The sequence below is a fragment of the Trichoderma ghanense genome (genome assembly GCF_004382785.1).
Source record: "Trichoderma ghanense strain CCMA-1212 chromosome Unknown scaffold_0, whole genome shotgun sequence".
Taxonomy (NCBI): domain Eukaryota; kingdom Fungi; phylum Ascomycota; class Sordariomycetes; order Hypocreales; family Hypocreaceae; genus Trichoderma; species Trichoderma ghanense.
The window spans coordinates 1,382,248-1,396,935 of NW_027395663.1; the positions used below are offsets into that span (position 1 = coordinate 1,382,248).

Genomic DNA, 14,688 nt, shown 5'->3' on the forward strand with positions numbered 1-14,688 from the left:
GGAACTCCGGCTCAACTGTGCTGTGGCGGACTGCTCTGTTTGATGAGTCATCTATCGCTATCTACTCGCCAACTGTAAGGCGCTAGAGACTTTCGGTACTGTACGTACTAGTGCGCAGCTTTGGCAGGTTTAGCAACGCAACTACCACGGCAAATCCGGGAGCTAAAGCGCGATTAAGTAAGCAGCCCAGCTGGCGCCAAGCTGCGACAAGCTGCGACGAAGCGCGATCGGTAGATGCTCGGCTCTTCCGCAGCCCGAGTCAGCCGTCCCTTTGTCATGCAACTTTCCCGCAGACGGCAGCCGAAAAGAGGGTCAATCAGCAGGCATCTGAGATGCCAAACTGCACTTCATTATTACTGGACCAGCATCTGCCTCCTTTTTTTTTTTTTTTTTTTAACTCCCTGCTAAGCTTCGGCTGCCGAGGTGTGATTGGCCTAGCACCCGCATGCTGGGCTTTGCCTATCCGGTAGTGCCTCGCCCTGCTCCAACTTCCTCTCGGCCGGCGCCAATGGAGCACCAAGTGCCTCGGATGCAATCTCAAGCCCTCTGCCAGCTCATCGACCGTTGGCCTTGGCCGTCATGTCCGTCGTCTGTCTGGCCCTGCTTGCAGTGCCCTTGCATTGACACTCACGGCAGCGAGCATCAACCATCGACTGACACTTGCGCGTCCCTCCCGACCAAGTACTTGAACAAAAGGGAGAGCGCGCGCCGAACACTTCTCAGGGAGCCGGTCACCATGGATCAGCTGCTCCTACTCCTTTGACTGCAATCCCGCTAGATGGATCCCTAGTCGCGTGCTGAGCTGCTCATACAGGGAGACGAAACAGCCAGCAAATACGGAGCAACGCCTTCTGCGCATCGGTGATCTGTGGTCTTTTCTCGCATCTGGTGGCGGCTTGCGGCTGCAACTCTACTTCCTCCTGTTGCTGGAGACCTCGTCCGTCGTCTTATCGCATGGACATCTTGGAGCTGCAACGATGGGCCTTTATGCCTAATCTTCCCGCTGATATAGCGCCGATCCGGGACTTGCTCACGCGCTACGGCAACATCCCGGCAGATGAGCTCGAGCCTCACCTTATGAGGATTGTAAGTTGGGGATTGATCTTGTTGCACCCGTGGCCAAGCTGAACCTGCTGACCCGATGGATTGCCACAGCGAGAGGCAGCATGGACGAGTTCAAGGATGCCCTTTATTGGCCGGTGGAAATTCCTCACTCTGAACGACACCAACGACTCCCGCTATCAGCAGGCTTTATTCCGCCTCAGGTTGTCTCAATCAAGAGACGCCCTCCTGGACCTGGGCTGCGGACTCGGCCAAGTCCTTCGACAATTTCGAGCTGACGGCGTTGACGGGTCACGGCTGTTTGGCCTCGACTCTAGTCCCCTATTCGTCTCGTCGGGCTATGACCTCTTCCGAGACAGAGATGTTCTAGGTGCTCATTTCACAATTGGAGACGTGGCGGATCCAGACGATCCGAGCTTGGAGGAACTCGACGGCCGCGTCAGCATCATTCATGCCGGAAGCTTCTTCCACCTGTTTTGCTGGAGACAGCAGTTGTGCATCGGAAAGCGGCTGGTCCGCTTCCTGCAACCAGGAATTCGCAATGCCTTCATATACGGCCGACATGTGGGCGTCGCCAGCAATCACGAGGTTGACATGAGCGATTCTTCACCATGCCTCCACACTCAGGAGAGCTTCCAGCGCCTCTGGGACGAGGTGGGAGAACAAACGATGACCAAGTGGAAGGTCGAAGTAGAGCCATCGGGCGAGAAGATGGCCTGGCTGCCAGGAAACCCGAAAAGCGCACTTGCCGTCAACTTTACCATATATCAAGTCCCTAGAAACGAAATAAAAAAGAGTTGCTTATAGGTCACCGAGTGCACACGCGTTCAAGCCACCATGGATTATCTTCCCCAAATCTTGTCCTTCCGCTCCCTCCAACTCTATTGATTTTTCATAAGGTTCCTTGTGGCTCGAATACACCAGACGTGCCTGTGCCTGTTGCTATCGTTACCACCACATTTCCCTTTTTTTTTTTTTTTTTTTTTTTTTTTTTTTTTTTTAGTTGTGAGTCAACACCGTTGAATGATGCAATCGTGAGGATACCCTGGACCCACGGTAAACATGCGTACACACTCGCAGCATATTAGCTTTTTTGAGGCGCTCCGTTATCATGGCAAATGCGCAAAAGGCGTAGGCAGAGAGGTCCTCGTGGCGGCGGCATATATCCAAATCCAGGAGCCGATGTCCCCTTTGCGTATGGAGATGTAGAAAAAGTGTAGATAGAGTCTGCCCTACTACGAAGTAGGTAGAGGCAAGTTCAGTAAGAAAAGCCATGTAGATACAGTGATGCAAACAAGTATAAATATCTCGGCACCCCCAGACAGGCAACTCACTCTTTTTTTTCTTTCCAGCCGTCTTCGTAGTCAACTTGATACTCTTGATATCGTCAATATCGCGATCATCAGCATCTTTAGAGAGATCGTTGCTACGCAAGACTGCGCTTGCGGATATACATCGGATAACGTAAAGTGACCTCACTGCCCGTCCAACGACCGCTACAGTACCTACCTACTTAGGCGGCGTCCTCAAGCTCGCTCTGTCGGCGAGACGAATTCACCTGCTCCAACTTGCGCCCGCATTCTTCGCCTCGACTCCCGCGGAGCCTCTCCAGGGCTTGCGGTATCATTGCTTCCCTCTTTACGGGCTTTGATACCGGGGAGGCCCAATAGTTGCTACAATGGAAGGATGGGACGAGGTAAAGTGCTCTGTCACCCGTTGCCGGCTTTCGCATTCTCCGATGCATCGACATGGCCCTGCTTGATACTAACTTATCTGCCGTTGCAGGTTGCCCGGGTTCAGCTCCCGCCTCCAGCTGTTCACGCTCTCCCGACTCGAGTCACGACGATGGTGTTCGACACTATCCAGGCACTGCTCTGGGCCGGAAATGAATATGTACGATGCAATGCCTCGCCGGCGCAAGCAGGTATCCAGCATGTCTTGCTAACTCGAGTGTACCAGGGTCGGGTTACCTCCTTCGTCGGCAACGACCTACAACAACACACGTCCTTCAAGGCCCATCAAGCGTCAGATGGCCCGGTCCGGCAGATTCTTGTCAACAGCAAGGGCGTGTTGGTGCTGGGAGCCACCGATGTGCACATGGCGCAAAGGGGAGGGCCCCCGATCTGGCATCTCAGGTGCGCACACTACTTTACTACCTTGGGTGCATCACTGAGTGTTGGGAGAGCGGTGCTAACAACCGTCTAGGCATGAGGAAATGAAGCAGCTCAGGTGCATGACCTTCACCTCCAAAGGCACGGCCGAGATCCTTGTTGCCGGCCTTCAGAAGACCATGCTTGTTATCGACGTCTCTAAAGGAGAAGTCGTCAAGCAGGTCCCAACGGAGCGTCAGTACTCCATCATGAGGCGTGGACGATATATCTGCGCGGCCACGGAGAACGGAGCTGTCGACCTCTTGGATCCCGTCACCTTTGCCCTCGTCAAGACATGGAATGCCCATACCGCCATGATCAACGACATGGACGCTCAACACGACTTCATTGTCACCTGTGGCTACTCGCTGCGCCAGGGCCAGAAGTACATGTTGGATCCTTTTCTGAACGTATTCAATATCAGGACGATGTCGTCCATGCCCGCCATTCCGTTCCCGGCCGGCGCCGCATACGTGCGCATGCACCCGCGCATGCTCACGACCAGCATTGTGGTGTCGCAGACTGGCCAGATGCACGTGGTGGATCTCATGAACCCTAACACCAGCAATGTGCGTCAGGCCAATGTCATGAGCTACCTGAGCATGTTCGAGATAGCTCCCTCAGGCGAGGCCATAGCTCTGGCCGATGCGGAATGCTTTATTCACCTCTGGGGATCGCCGACAAAGATACGCTTCGTGGATCTTCCTGCTCATATAGAATATCCTCATATCGAGGCGCCGGCTCCGCAGCTTGAATGGTCACCCGAAACGTGAGTTGCACATCGTCTTCCGAGGACCCGATCTCGAATAAGCTAACATGTCACAGCCCTTTGAACTCGATCGGCCTCCCCTACTATCGGGAGGTCCTTGCTTCATCTTGGCCCGAGTTGCCTTCTGATGTCGGTGCTCCTCCTGTCAAATTCGATGCGCAGTTCCTTGCCGGTCTCACCACTACTGAGTCGGCGCTCTACGGCCGCAACACTCGAGGCCTCAAAAGGAATCAAGTAGAGGACACTCGCAGCATACACAAATCCGCCAATTCTGGAATCAGGGCGCCGAAGTTCCTCAGTGAACAGGCTAGAGACCTTGCCAAATCGGAATCCTCCAGCGCCGGAGAGAGGGCAGACGAGCTCTCGTTTCCTCTTTCGGAGATGAATGTCGGATCAGACTTGCCCATGATGTACAGGAATGTCGAGATCAAATACAGCAAATTCGGTGTGGATGACTTCGACTTTGGCTACTACAACCAGACGCGATACTCTGGCCTCGAGATTCACATCTCCAACTCGTACGCAAACTCGCTGCTTCAGCTCATGCACTTTGTCCCCCTGGTTCGGAACATTGCGTTGCAGCATACAGCTACCGCCTGCATCAGCGAGGCCTGCCTCTTGTGCGAGCTCGGGTTCCTCTTCGATATGCTCCAGAAAGCGGAGGGCTCAATTTGCCAGGCCACCAACATGCTCAAAACCCTCAGCCGGCATCCCCAAGGTAAGAACCGTCCCCATTCACATCGCTTTGCAAAGGCTAACGTATCCACAGCTGGGCCGCTAGGTCTTCTCGAGGAGGAGGATGCTCACGCATCGTCTCTGCACGCCATGCTCCAGGGGCTGAACCGGTTTCTTCTCGACAGAATCGCCGCCGACTATGCGACTATGGCCTCGACTCCCACTGCCATGGAGGAAACATTGGCGACAATGGCTACCAGCAACATCAAATGTGCCACTTGCAAGGGCGAATGGAAGAGACCTGGGTCAACCTATGTGAACGACTTGCTTTATCCAACTACTGTAAGTTGGTCAGACCAGATTCCGTGGTAACTCTGTGCTGACCCGTCTCAAGCGACCCCCTGGTCGGAACGGCAGAACACCACGCACAACTTTTTCCCAGATCCTTAAGAGCAGCGTGGAGAGAGAAACGACCCAGAAGGGATGGTGTATCGGATGCCACAAGTATCAGCCCATGTCAACCAGGAAGACGATTCACAGCATTCCAAAGGTCTTGATGCTCAACACCGCAATCACCAGCGCAGACCACCGAGCGCTCTGGTCCACACCTGGCTGGCTACCAGAGGAGATCGGCATCATCGTCGAACAGGGTCAATTCTTCTGCTACGAAGGAGAAGACCTGAAGCTCCACTTGCAGCGTGGCATTCACAACATCACAGTCTATTCGCTGATCGGAATGGCAATCAATATCGAGAGCGGCCAGGGACAGAAGCCGCATCTCGTGGCCATGGTCAATGGTATGACATTAACCCCGCTCCGTTTTTTTCTTTCCATCGCGTTAACAGCCTCTCCCTTTAGTTGGCCATGCGGAAGCGGAGGCTCCTGCTCAGAGCCAATGGCACTTGTTCAATGACTTCTTGGTCCGCCCCGTGAGCAGAGACGAGGCTCTTAGCTTCAATACGACCTGGAAATCCCCTTCTGTTCTTGCATACCAAGTAAAGGCGGCAAACAACAAGATCGACAGTGAATGGAAAAAGAACATTGATACATCGATCTTGTACCAGGACCTTGGGTAAGTCGATCAGCTGCTACTAATACTCATGTGGTTGGAAGAACATCGCATACTAACCTTGGCTCTCCCTCTAGGCCCAGCCCTCGTGCGGAGACAAAAACTTATCAACTCCTCGACCCTGCAACAGAGCGGCCAGGACCAGGCACTATCGTTGCGCTGGATGCCGAATTTGTTGAAGTGCGACAGCCAGAAATCGAAATGAACTCGGATGGCGAACGAGAAGTGATTCGACCGAGAGTACACGCACTCGCGCGCGCCTCTGTCGTCCGAGGCCAGGGCGAGAAAGAGGGTGTCCCCTTCATAGACGACTATATCTCTATCAACGAACCGGTGGTTGACTATCTGACGTCCTTTTCGGGCGTTGTCCCGGAAGACTTGAATCCAGCCACCACCAAGCACAGTCTGCTGCCACACAAGGTGGTGTACAAGAAGCTTTGGATACTGCTCAACCTGGGCTGCACATTCTTGGGCCACGGACTCAAACAGGACTTTCGAGTCATCAACATCCACATCCCCAAGGCGCAAATCATCGACACGATCGAGAAGTTCTACCTCAAATCGCGCCTGCGAAAATTATCACTCGCCTTTTTGGCGTGGTACCTGCTCAAGGAAGACATCCAGATGGAGACGCACGACTCCATTGAGGACTCCAGGACGGCTCTCAAGCTCTACAAGAAGTACCTTGAGTTTCAAGATGCCGGAATCCTGGAGACTATGCTGCAGGACATCTATCGTGCTGGCCGGGAAGTCAACTTCAAGCCCCCTAAAAGGGACGGCGGCGATGCTTCCAGGTCAGTCACACCACCCGCCTTGCCAGCTGCGGAGAACGGGGGAGCTCCAACGCCCACTCAGGTGCCAAACACCCCGGGCAGGGTTGGCTTCAACAATGGGGGCTGGACACCGGGCAAGGCTTCACCGATGAAGTGAATGACGGCGGTGGAAATAGCAGGAGGATTATGACCAAAGGAATGAATACGAGGGATGATATATTGGACTTGGAACGATTTGCAACATTCCGTTTTGCTGTGGGTCTTTGCAGGCGCAAAAAAGCCTGCCATATTGGGTTTGTCTATCAACATGGTTTAGGGGTTAGTTGCATTCAGTGGTCGAGTTTGCCTCCGGAAAGCTGGGCAGTGATACCTCGATCGGGCACAACTGTAGGAACGAAGTGTACAAGTTACGAATGGATGAGATATGGGGAGAATACCACAAAGGAAAGGGACTGATTTGACGATGGTGGATGAGTAGGATGAGAGGGAGGCCATAGGATCAAAGGTAGAAGACAAACCATACAACGATTTGACTGCATTTGACAATCCCAATAACTCTCACCTTTCCTCTCTTTCTCTCACGATTTCTCTCTCTTTTCATTCCCAATGCTGTGATGTTCACATCTTCCAGTATGAGAAGAAAGCTACGTGTCTGAGTTTTAGGGTTCGGTTTGAGGGGACTTGGTTCTCTCAAAGGATACTACATATAACAAAAGCCGTCCAAACGCCCCTGTATGCATTACTCTCCTCTCTCTCTCTCTCTGTTTGTATGTTGTTTTCAGGTGATATATGTGTGTGCGCGTGTGTAATCGAATAAGACTAAAAGAAAAAGAAAAAAAAAGACAACCCGTTGTTTGCCCCGGCAGCCTCGCTTTACGTACATAGAAAAGGATACACATGATTATTCAACAGTGTATCCCATTAACAGCATAATTATTTTCCATTTCCATTCATCCCCACCATCATCCATCCCCCTTTCTCCGCGTTCCACTCGTCCCGTCCCTTGGCCATCCGAATCAGCAATTGACTTTGAGAAACAGGAAAGAACAGAGGGCACTCGTCATCAGTATGGTGAAAATCTCCTAGAACATGCCTCGCTCTCGTGCGACGTGCTCAGCCCGCGTGGTTTGTCGGCCCGAAAGGTCTCGCTACGCAAGGTCGGGCTACGCTACAGCTCAGACTCGGCACCGTTGGCGGACATAGCCATGGGGCTACCGCTGTGATTTTGCCGCTGGCGGAGGCGAGCGTTGCCAGGGAGCCGCCGTCGGACGAGTGCTCGGCCGTTAACCGCCATGGACTCCTCGCCCTCCTCGTCGGAATCGGGGTTTTGCTCGTGGTAGAGCCGTGCCTCGTCCAGCTCGGTGATGTCGTCGGGTCGGTCTCGCAGCCACTGCATCCTGGGGCCCGACCGTGCGCGTTCTGAGACCTTGAACCCGTATATCTTGGGCTCGTAGATGTGGCCTCTGCCCAGGCCCGGCGCAATGTTCTTGGCGTACATGCCGTTGATGATCCTCTCGTCGTCGGGCACTTTGGAGTTTGTGGTTGACAGCACGTCTGCGCCGCGTTTGGTGAGGTCGTATTCGGGGAATGTGAGGAGGAAGAGGGCGCCAAATGTGCGGCCGAAGAAGGCGCCGTCGACGGTCTGGAACCGGCTGTTGGGCGGAACGTAGACGTCTAGGCAGGACGGGCAGAAGAGCTTGACCGTGTCTTCGCCGGGAATGTCGGACAGGCCGACGGGCAGGGTGCGTGCCTGCTCGCAGTGCGTCCGCGGACAGCAGCCGAAATGGCCAAACTCGTACTTCTCGCTCATCTGCTGGATGCCCACCCGGGAGCAGATGAAGCGCTGGTGGATGAGGCCGTACAGCATCTCGGCGGAGGACTCGATGACGGACAGGTCGCTGGCCATCCTGCTATGGTGCCGCCGCTCTGCGCCGTGTCGCAAGTCTGCACGGTCGGCCTCCCCCAGGCCCGATTCGTTCTCGTCGTCGTCCTCTTCCTCTTCTTCATCATCCTCGTCGTCCTCCGGCTCAACGTCGAGGATCATCTAGGGGCGCGCAAATTAGCAATCATGGGTTACGAATTTGAAGGCGGCATTCAACATGTGTTCATCATCACATCATTGACAGAGAGGTTGACTAATAATTCCGCAACGCACCTCGAGCGCCTCTTTGTACATGGCCACCTGCGTCTGCAGACCCGTGAGGTTGAAGTCATCCTCTATAAACTCCTCGGACACCTCAGCAAAATATTCGTGGCCCGGCAGCGCGCAAAAGCTCGCGATCCAGGACTCGGGGGTCCCTGAAGAGGTCGACATGATGCCGGCAGCAAGGGCAGAACCGAGCTGGTTTCAATGATGGCCAGCAGGGGAGCTGGAGAAGTGCAGACAGGGCGAGGGCTGGCTGCAGATTTGAGGCTCCAGATTCAGTCGAGGTTGACAAGAAGGTCTGGCCAAGGTGGGGTTCCGCCGTCCGCTGGGAGTATCTTATCGATAATGGTCAGCCGCTGGAAGGACACCCAACGTGGAACGCCTAGGGGCCTGGATTAGTGCCTGGGCGCCTGCTGTGGTGCTGTTGTTACGGGCGCGTGGCGGGGTGAATTGTGGCCTGAAGCGCCTGGGCGCGTAACCTGGGCAGGACAGCTGCGAGACCTGAGGTGGCAGCCGGGCGGCGTCGGGACAGGGGCAGCTTGCTGGGGCACTGGGGTCACTGGCAGATACCTCGCAGGTCCAGATGGATGATCAGCGCGAAGAGGGCGGTGGATGTCACGCAGGCATCGGCCTCGGGCAGGGCGGTGCAGCCTCGTCGCGGGCCTGTGATGATAAGGCTGGGCTGGATGCAGGTCTAGTAGGTAGAGCGCTTGTTGGTCATTGAGGCTGGCAGTTGCTGGCGCGCGTGAAGACACAAGGCGGTGTTGGTTTGAGAGACGAAAGAGGCGGCATGACTAAGAGGGATTGGGGCGCGACCGGCATCAGATTCTGCCGGTTCCGACAGAAGGGACAGAAGAAGCTTTGACTGCTGTTGAAACTCGAAGCTGAAGGGGTAGCAGCTACCTGTAAGCTGCTAGCAGATTGTAGGAGGCTGCGTGTAGCAGATACTTTTAGCATGCTGCGTGTTAAACCTCGAATCACGAGCATCAGACGGTTCACTCACCCTGAACCTCATTCTCATCACTCAGATTACCGACTCAACAACTTGTGCTTTCTTTTACGATGAATAAAAGCTTAAGAGTCCTACGGCTCAGCCAGAGATGGCATGAAGCATCATTTCTTACTTCCACTTTTGCAAAGGCCCGGACACTGTCGACACAAGGTGCCGCAGATGAGCTTTCATTTGAAGATAGCTTCAAGAGTGAACGACCCTATACGTTCACGAATACCACGACCTCTCCCACCCATACTCTTCCAGGTTTCCAGAAATGGTTTGCAAAGGACGACAACGGCACATCACGTCTATCTTCATACCTTGATCCTTACCACCAATGGACGTTTCCGTACGAGTTGATAAAGCCTGCCAACCGAGGAACCGAGACCATTGGCCATTTTCACGACAGTCTCTCAAATAGCCAAAATGCCCTTGATCGAAGCTTAGCAGAAAGTCTGCAACCAGCCATCTCCGAAGCTTGCCGTGGCCAACAGTTCTTTCAGCTCTATGCGCCGTTAAAGCTGCTCATCAAAGCGCTCGAGTTCAACAAAGCTCAACGGCACAAAGCATATCCACCCATACAACTCTACATTGCCCAATCTCTACTCTCAGACCTCCCCAGTCCCCTGCAAGACGACGTACCAACTCCAGACATCCTCTCCCAAGTAGGAAGAGGCGACATCTACAGCTCCTCGATATGGCTGGGCACCGAGCCGACTTACACGCCGCTCCACCGGGACCCGAACCCGAATCTCTTCTGTCAGCTGTGCAGTAGCAAGGTGGTACGACTTATGCTTCCTGCGATGGGGAACGAGCTGTATCATCGGGTGAGAATGATGCTGCGGGGGTCTGGGAATAGTCGGATAAGGTCTACGGAGATGATGGAGGGCGAAGAGAGAGAATTGCTGCACGGCGCCGTCTGGGGGAATGGGATCAAAGAGACCGAGACCATGGATATCCAAGAGGTCACATTATGTGCCGGCGATGCCCTGTTTATTCCAAAGGGCTGGTGGCACTCCATCAAGAGCGAGCGGTCAGAGGGAAATCTCAATGGATCAGTCAACTGGTGGTTCCGCTGAATTTCGAATAAATGTATGTATAGAATCATCCATCCTCACTGTACATATCTAGCTTACGCTTGGATCTCTTCGACTGGTGTACAAATGACCCAATGTAGATATCCACAGGGCCAGATGAACTTGCTTCTTCCACTCCTCATCTCCCACAAAGTCGTGTCCGCACCGCAGCCACGCAGCAAAGCCTCTATTTCCCCCGACGTCCTCGTCCGCAGACAGGAGACCAGTCCATCGAACACAAGCACAAAAGGCAGCACTGGCATGATCCAAGAAAAGAAGAACATGGCTGGGCTCTTCCGCTTCCAGGCCAGCAACGGCGCCATTGCGATGGCCGCAACTCCCAGCATCAGGACTGTAACCGCATTTGCGAAACTACGATCCTGTAGCTCAAAGATGGCGAATCCATGGCTCGTGTTGACCGTGTCTTTCAAGATAGCTCGTGCCAATGCATCATCAAAGTGATGGAAAGACAAGTTAAACAGCCGCAGGACTTTCTTCCCGTCCTTTCGATGAATGAGATGACTCGGAGCGCTGCTCGCATCCACAGGCTCTCTCTCAAACATGATCCGCGGGTCTTTCTCAACAAGTTTCTCCCAAGCAGCGACATTGGGGTGTAAATCAGTCAAGACAAAGTCGACTGCCGGCTTGCCCTGCGCGCTGAGATGGCTGTTGATGGCTCGCTGGATGGCGGGCGTAGGTCCGCCCGCGCCGGCACAGAAATCGATGAAAGTGTAAGAGGGGAGCGAGCTGCCAAGTTCATGGATGAGCGCAGAGGCGGCGATGCGGGCGGGTGATTGCGGCTGGAGAGGCGTGTTGGTGTTCCATGCTAGAGTGAGACAGTCCTGGATGCGGCTGCGCAGGAATGCAGGGAACCTGGTGGCTCTCTCTTGTTAGCTTGAATCGATTTTCCTTTGGTCCAGGCCTTGAGACTGAAACGCATCGACTCGAAGGAATAGAATTTGCGCCTGGGCATCGTCGCGTTTTCATCGGGAGAGGACTTCTTACCATGACTGGTCATCAATCTCAAATAGATGTAAACGAGGAATCAGGGGCGCCATCTCTCTGTTTCTTGTCGATCACAAGTTGCATGATAGAATCAGAAGCTGGACTCTGGATGGGCGAGGCTTTCTGGTGTAGCAGACAGGCCTTGTGATAAGGCAGTTGAAGTCGATGAGCGCATGTTACATGGTCGAACCCCTCGGCGCCCCAAAATGCGGACAATCAGGTGACAAGCAGCTAATTGAGTGGCTGGAAAGACCGACATTGGAAGTTCACATCTCCCCAACAATCTGTGGCATGGCCGAGTTATTCAGCTTGATCTGTAGGCATGCTTTCTGGTTGTATGGCTAGCCGTCTTGATGAAGCTCAGGACAAGGGTCATGATAGTCTGTGATAAAGCTTCAGCGCGAGCTGGCCATCACAGTCCATGCGCAGCTTGTTTCATTCTATTCTGTGACTTTTTCTATACTATTCTATCCACTCCTCAGTATAAAGACTCCTCATGCCGTGTCAGTATAGGGGTCGAACCCAACGTGCCGCTTCGTCTCGCTTCTCGCCTTCCACATCGCCTCCCCAGTCAGCCCAGTAGTCGACGTCTCTTCCAGGAAAAACGCCAAGATGTGATCCGGAATCGACAAGTGGGAAGCCTGCTGAAACTCTTGGAGGCCCGCCAGCCGAATAAGCATCTCGATCAGGGAGAGCGACGTGGTGATGGCCCCAAAAGGAGACCGCGACACGAAGTCCTGCGCATCCCTTGCCGAATCCTTGGTCAAATCTTGGGAAGGGCGATCAAGCTTACTGTCTGACTCGCTCGGGGCGAGGCAACTGTGTGAAGATGGTTGGACGGAGAGATTCTTGATCTGGGACACCAAGCTCGAGTCCATGGCCGCACGGGGACGCGATGGTGACTTTGCTGGCGATTTTTCGCTCTCACCAGTCTCATCAGATGATTCCGTATCGGGGTCTGCGTTTGAGCTCGCATCGCTCTGCTCGTCGTCCTCTTCAAATACTTCGAAAGCGATCCATTCAGGATCGAGGTGTTTCGGAAGAGCAGTGGCGCAGCTGTCCTTGAGATTCTCAGGGCCATTGGACTCTCCAAACAACTGTCGATCCACGTCGGCTTGCTGATATTCGTTTGTTTCTTCTCGCGTCTGACCGCTGCCGGCACCGTCCATCTCGCCAAAAGTGTCGTACTCTGGCCTTCGCTGTCGGGGTGCGTTGATATCTCGCTTGAGCAGCAGCACAGGGTTGTTTTCCCCCTCCGTTCCGTCCCCCATGTTGAGTATCCTGCCAGTGTCGGTGTAAAAGATCTTGGAGAGTTGGTGGATCGGAATCAGTTCTCGAATACCGGCTTTTGAAACGCCGTTGAACGGTTGGGACGAGACGTCCCCTTCATGAGCACGTCCGTCGTCCAAATCTTCGACGACTTCGAGGTGATAGGCATAGCGTACTGGCCCATCAGGCCCAACATTACTGCAATTATTCCCATCGAAAGGGCTCCCCTCGATGGCTGGGGTGCAAGCTGATCTACAAAGACGTACACGCGCCTTATGAATCGCCTCCTGCCACAAAGGCTTCCTATCGTGCTCTCCTAGTCCATAGGCTGGTCTTTGTACCCTTGCCTTTGCATCTGCACTTTCGGAGAGTGCCTGATGATGGTTACTTCCAGCACCTGGCTGCATTTTGGGGTCATAAGGCGCAGACGATACAGAAGCATGTCCCAGAAACAGCATGTAGATGGACAGCGTGAATGAAGGTCCGATCTGCACAGATTTCCTGGGATCTTGTGCAAACTGCGTATCTCCGACAATCAGTAGGGTACTGGCCTGAAGCAGCCGAGAAGGAGATATTCCAGCGGGAAGAGAAGTGGACAGGCTTTCTCCAGATGCCGATATGGCCAGTTGCAGGAGAGGAATATCTCGGTCAATCTCGGCCAGAAGATTCTTGAGGTCTTGGATCACCTTCTGCAACGCCTCATGGCTGGCTGCCGTGTTTGGTGGACTGGGCCCTGAGCGGTGGCCATGCTCTTCGACAGCGGCAGCAGCTTCCACGCGACGGCCCAGCGAGACGATTTGCTGATGTAGAGATTTGGCGAGAGGGAGGGCGGATTCAAGAAAGACATTTCCTTGCCCAGATCTAGCTTCTGTCAGTATCCGTCTATGCGCGCAACCATGGACCATATAGCGAGGGGCATTACTGACTTGAATTCCACCAGGTCAATCGCGGGAGAAATGACCTGTCACACGGTGAGCTCGAGAAACTGAGACAGGACAGGTACCAAGAATAACATACCTTGATCTTGCCATCGAGGAGTTTCTGCAGCGTCCTCAGCTCGGAATAGAGACCCTTGTCATCGACGGCCTTTAGCAGGCGAGAGCACTGGCCGATGGCATATGATGAGGTCAAGGCGATGCCAGACCGGATGGCGTATCTCATGGCCTGCACGCCAACAGCTGCCAGGAAGTCGTCCATAGCCGCGGTTTGTGGTGCGAGTGCAGAATTATCATGATGAGAATGAGCCAGAGTTCATCATATCAAGAGTGGAAAAGTCTCAAGTTTTGATAGCATCGGATACAAGCGTGTTTAGCAGATGGAACTGCCAGTGGAGTGCATCACCGCCTTCGCTGGGCTTGAAGAAATACAGTGCGAGACACCCATCTGTGACTCAGACCCGCCTAAGGCTGCCTAAAGGCCACGGCAAATATGTACCTAAGTTGAACTTTGAAGCTCAACTACACAGAGCAATGGAACGATATCAGGTGAACTGCGGTCGTGAGGGTCAGAGAAACGGTAATCCTTGGTCGTCTTCAGCAGCATCGCGGAATAGATATTCTCGTATCATCAAGTCTGTGCAAAGTAATGAAAGGCGGAACTCCATCAACTCGCCTCCTTTCACTACTATCAACTGCCCTGGTGATCAAACCCAACCACAGGAGTACAGTGTCCCATGTCCCCAAGATACACTGTAGCCGCCC

At 53.8% G+C, this 14,688-nt stretch overlaps 5 protein-coding genes across 5 annotated transcripts; 2 read left to right on the plus strand and 3 right to left on the minus strand.

Annotated features, from left to right (window-relative positions):
• Positions 1–954: 954 nt before the first annotated feature.
• Positions 955–6,655, plus strand: CCMA1212_000486 (PAB-dependent poly; the record flags this gene model as incomplete). The annotated part of the gene is made up of 9 exons (XM_073697952.1): positions 955–1,086; positions 1,156–1,833; positions 2,848–3,197; positions 3,268–3,981; positions 4,038–4,699; positions 4,751–4,998; positions 5,051–5,453; positions 5,515–5,728; positions 5,803–6,655. The coding sequence occupies 9 exons, from the start codon at positions 955–957 to the stop codon at positions 6,653–6,655; spliced, it is 4,254 nt and encodes a 1,417-aa protein (XP_073563351.1).
• A 1,011-nt stretch (positions 6,656–7,666) lies between these two features.
• CCMA1212_000487 (uncharacterized protein) lies at positions 7,667–8,812 on the minus strand (the record flags this gene model as incomplete). The annotated part of the gene is made up of 2 exons (XM_073697953.1): positions 7,667–8,542; positions 8,654–8,812. The coding sequence occupies 2 exons, from the start codon at positions 8,810–8,812 to the stop codon at positions 7,667–7,669; spliced, it is 1,035 nt and encodes a 344-aa protein (XP_073563352.1).
• Positions 8,813–9,706: 894 nt separating this feature from the next.
• On the plus strand, positions 9,707–10,717 carry CCMA1212_000488 (Lysine-specific demethylase; the record flags this gene model as incomplete). Its single annotated transcript, XM_073697954.1, has 1 exon — positions 9,707–10,717. One exon carries the CDS (start codon positions 9,707–9,709, stop codon positions 10,715–10,717), a length of 1,011 nt encoding a protein of 336 aa, XP_073562761.1.
• A 53-nt stretch (positions 10,718–10,770) lies between these two features.
• CCMA1212_000489 (uncharacterized protein) lies at positions 10,771–11,776 on the minus strand (the record flags this gene model as incomplete). Its single annotated transcript, XM_073697955.1, has 2 exons — positions 11,720–11,776; positions 10,771–11,587 (listed from the first exon to the last, which is right to left on the minus strand). Exons 1-2 carry the CDS (start codon positions 11,770–11,772, stop codon positions 10,771–10,773), a joined length of 870 nt encoding a protein of 289 aa, XP_073562762.1. The 5' UTR covers positions 11,773–11,776.
• Positions 11,777–12,213: 437 nt separating this feature from the next.
• CCMA1212_000490 (Ran-specific GTPase-activating protein 30) lies at positions 12,214–14,185 on the minus strand (the record flags this gene model as incomplete). Its single annotated transcript, XM_073697956.1, has 3 exons — positions 12,214–13,849; positions 13,915–13,949; positions 14,006–14,185. The coding sequence occupies 3 exons, from the start codon at positions 14,183–14,185 to the stop codon at positions 12,214–12,216; spliced, it is 1,851 nt and encodes a 616-aa protein (XP_073562867.1).
• Positions 14,186–14,688: the final 503 nt, after the last annotated feature.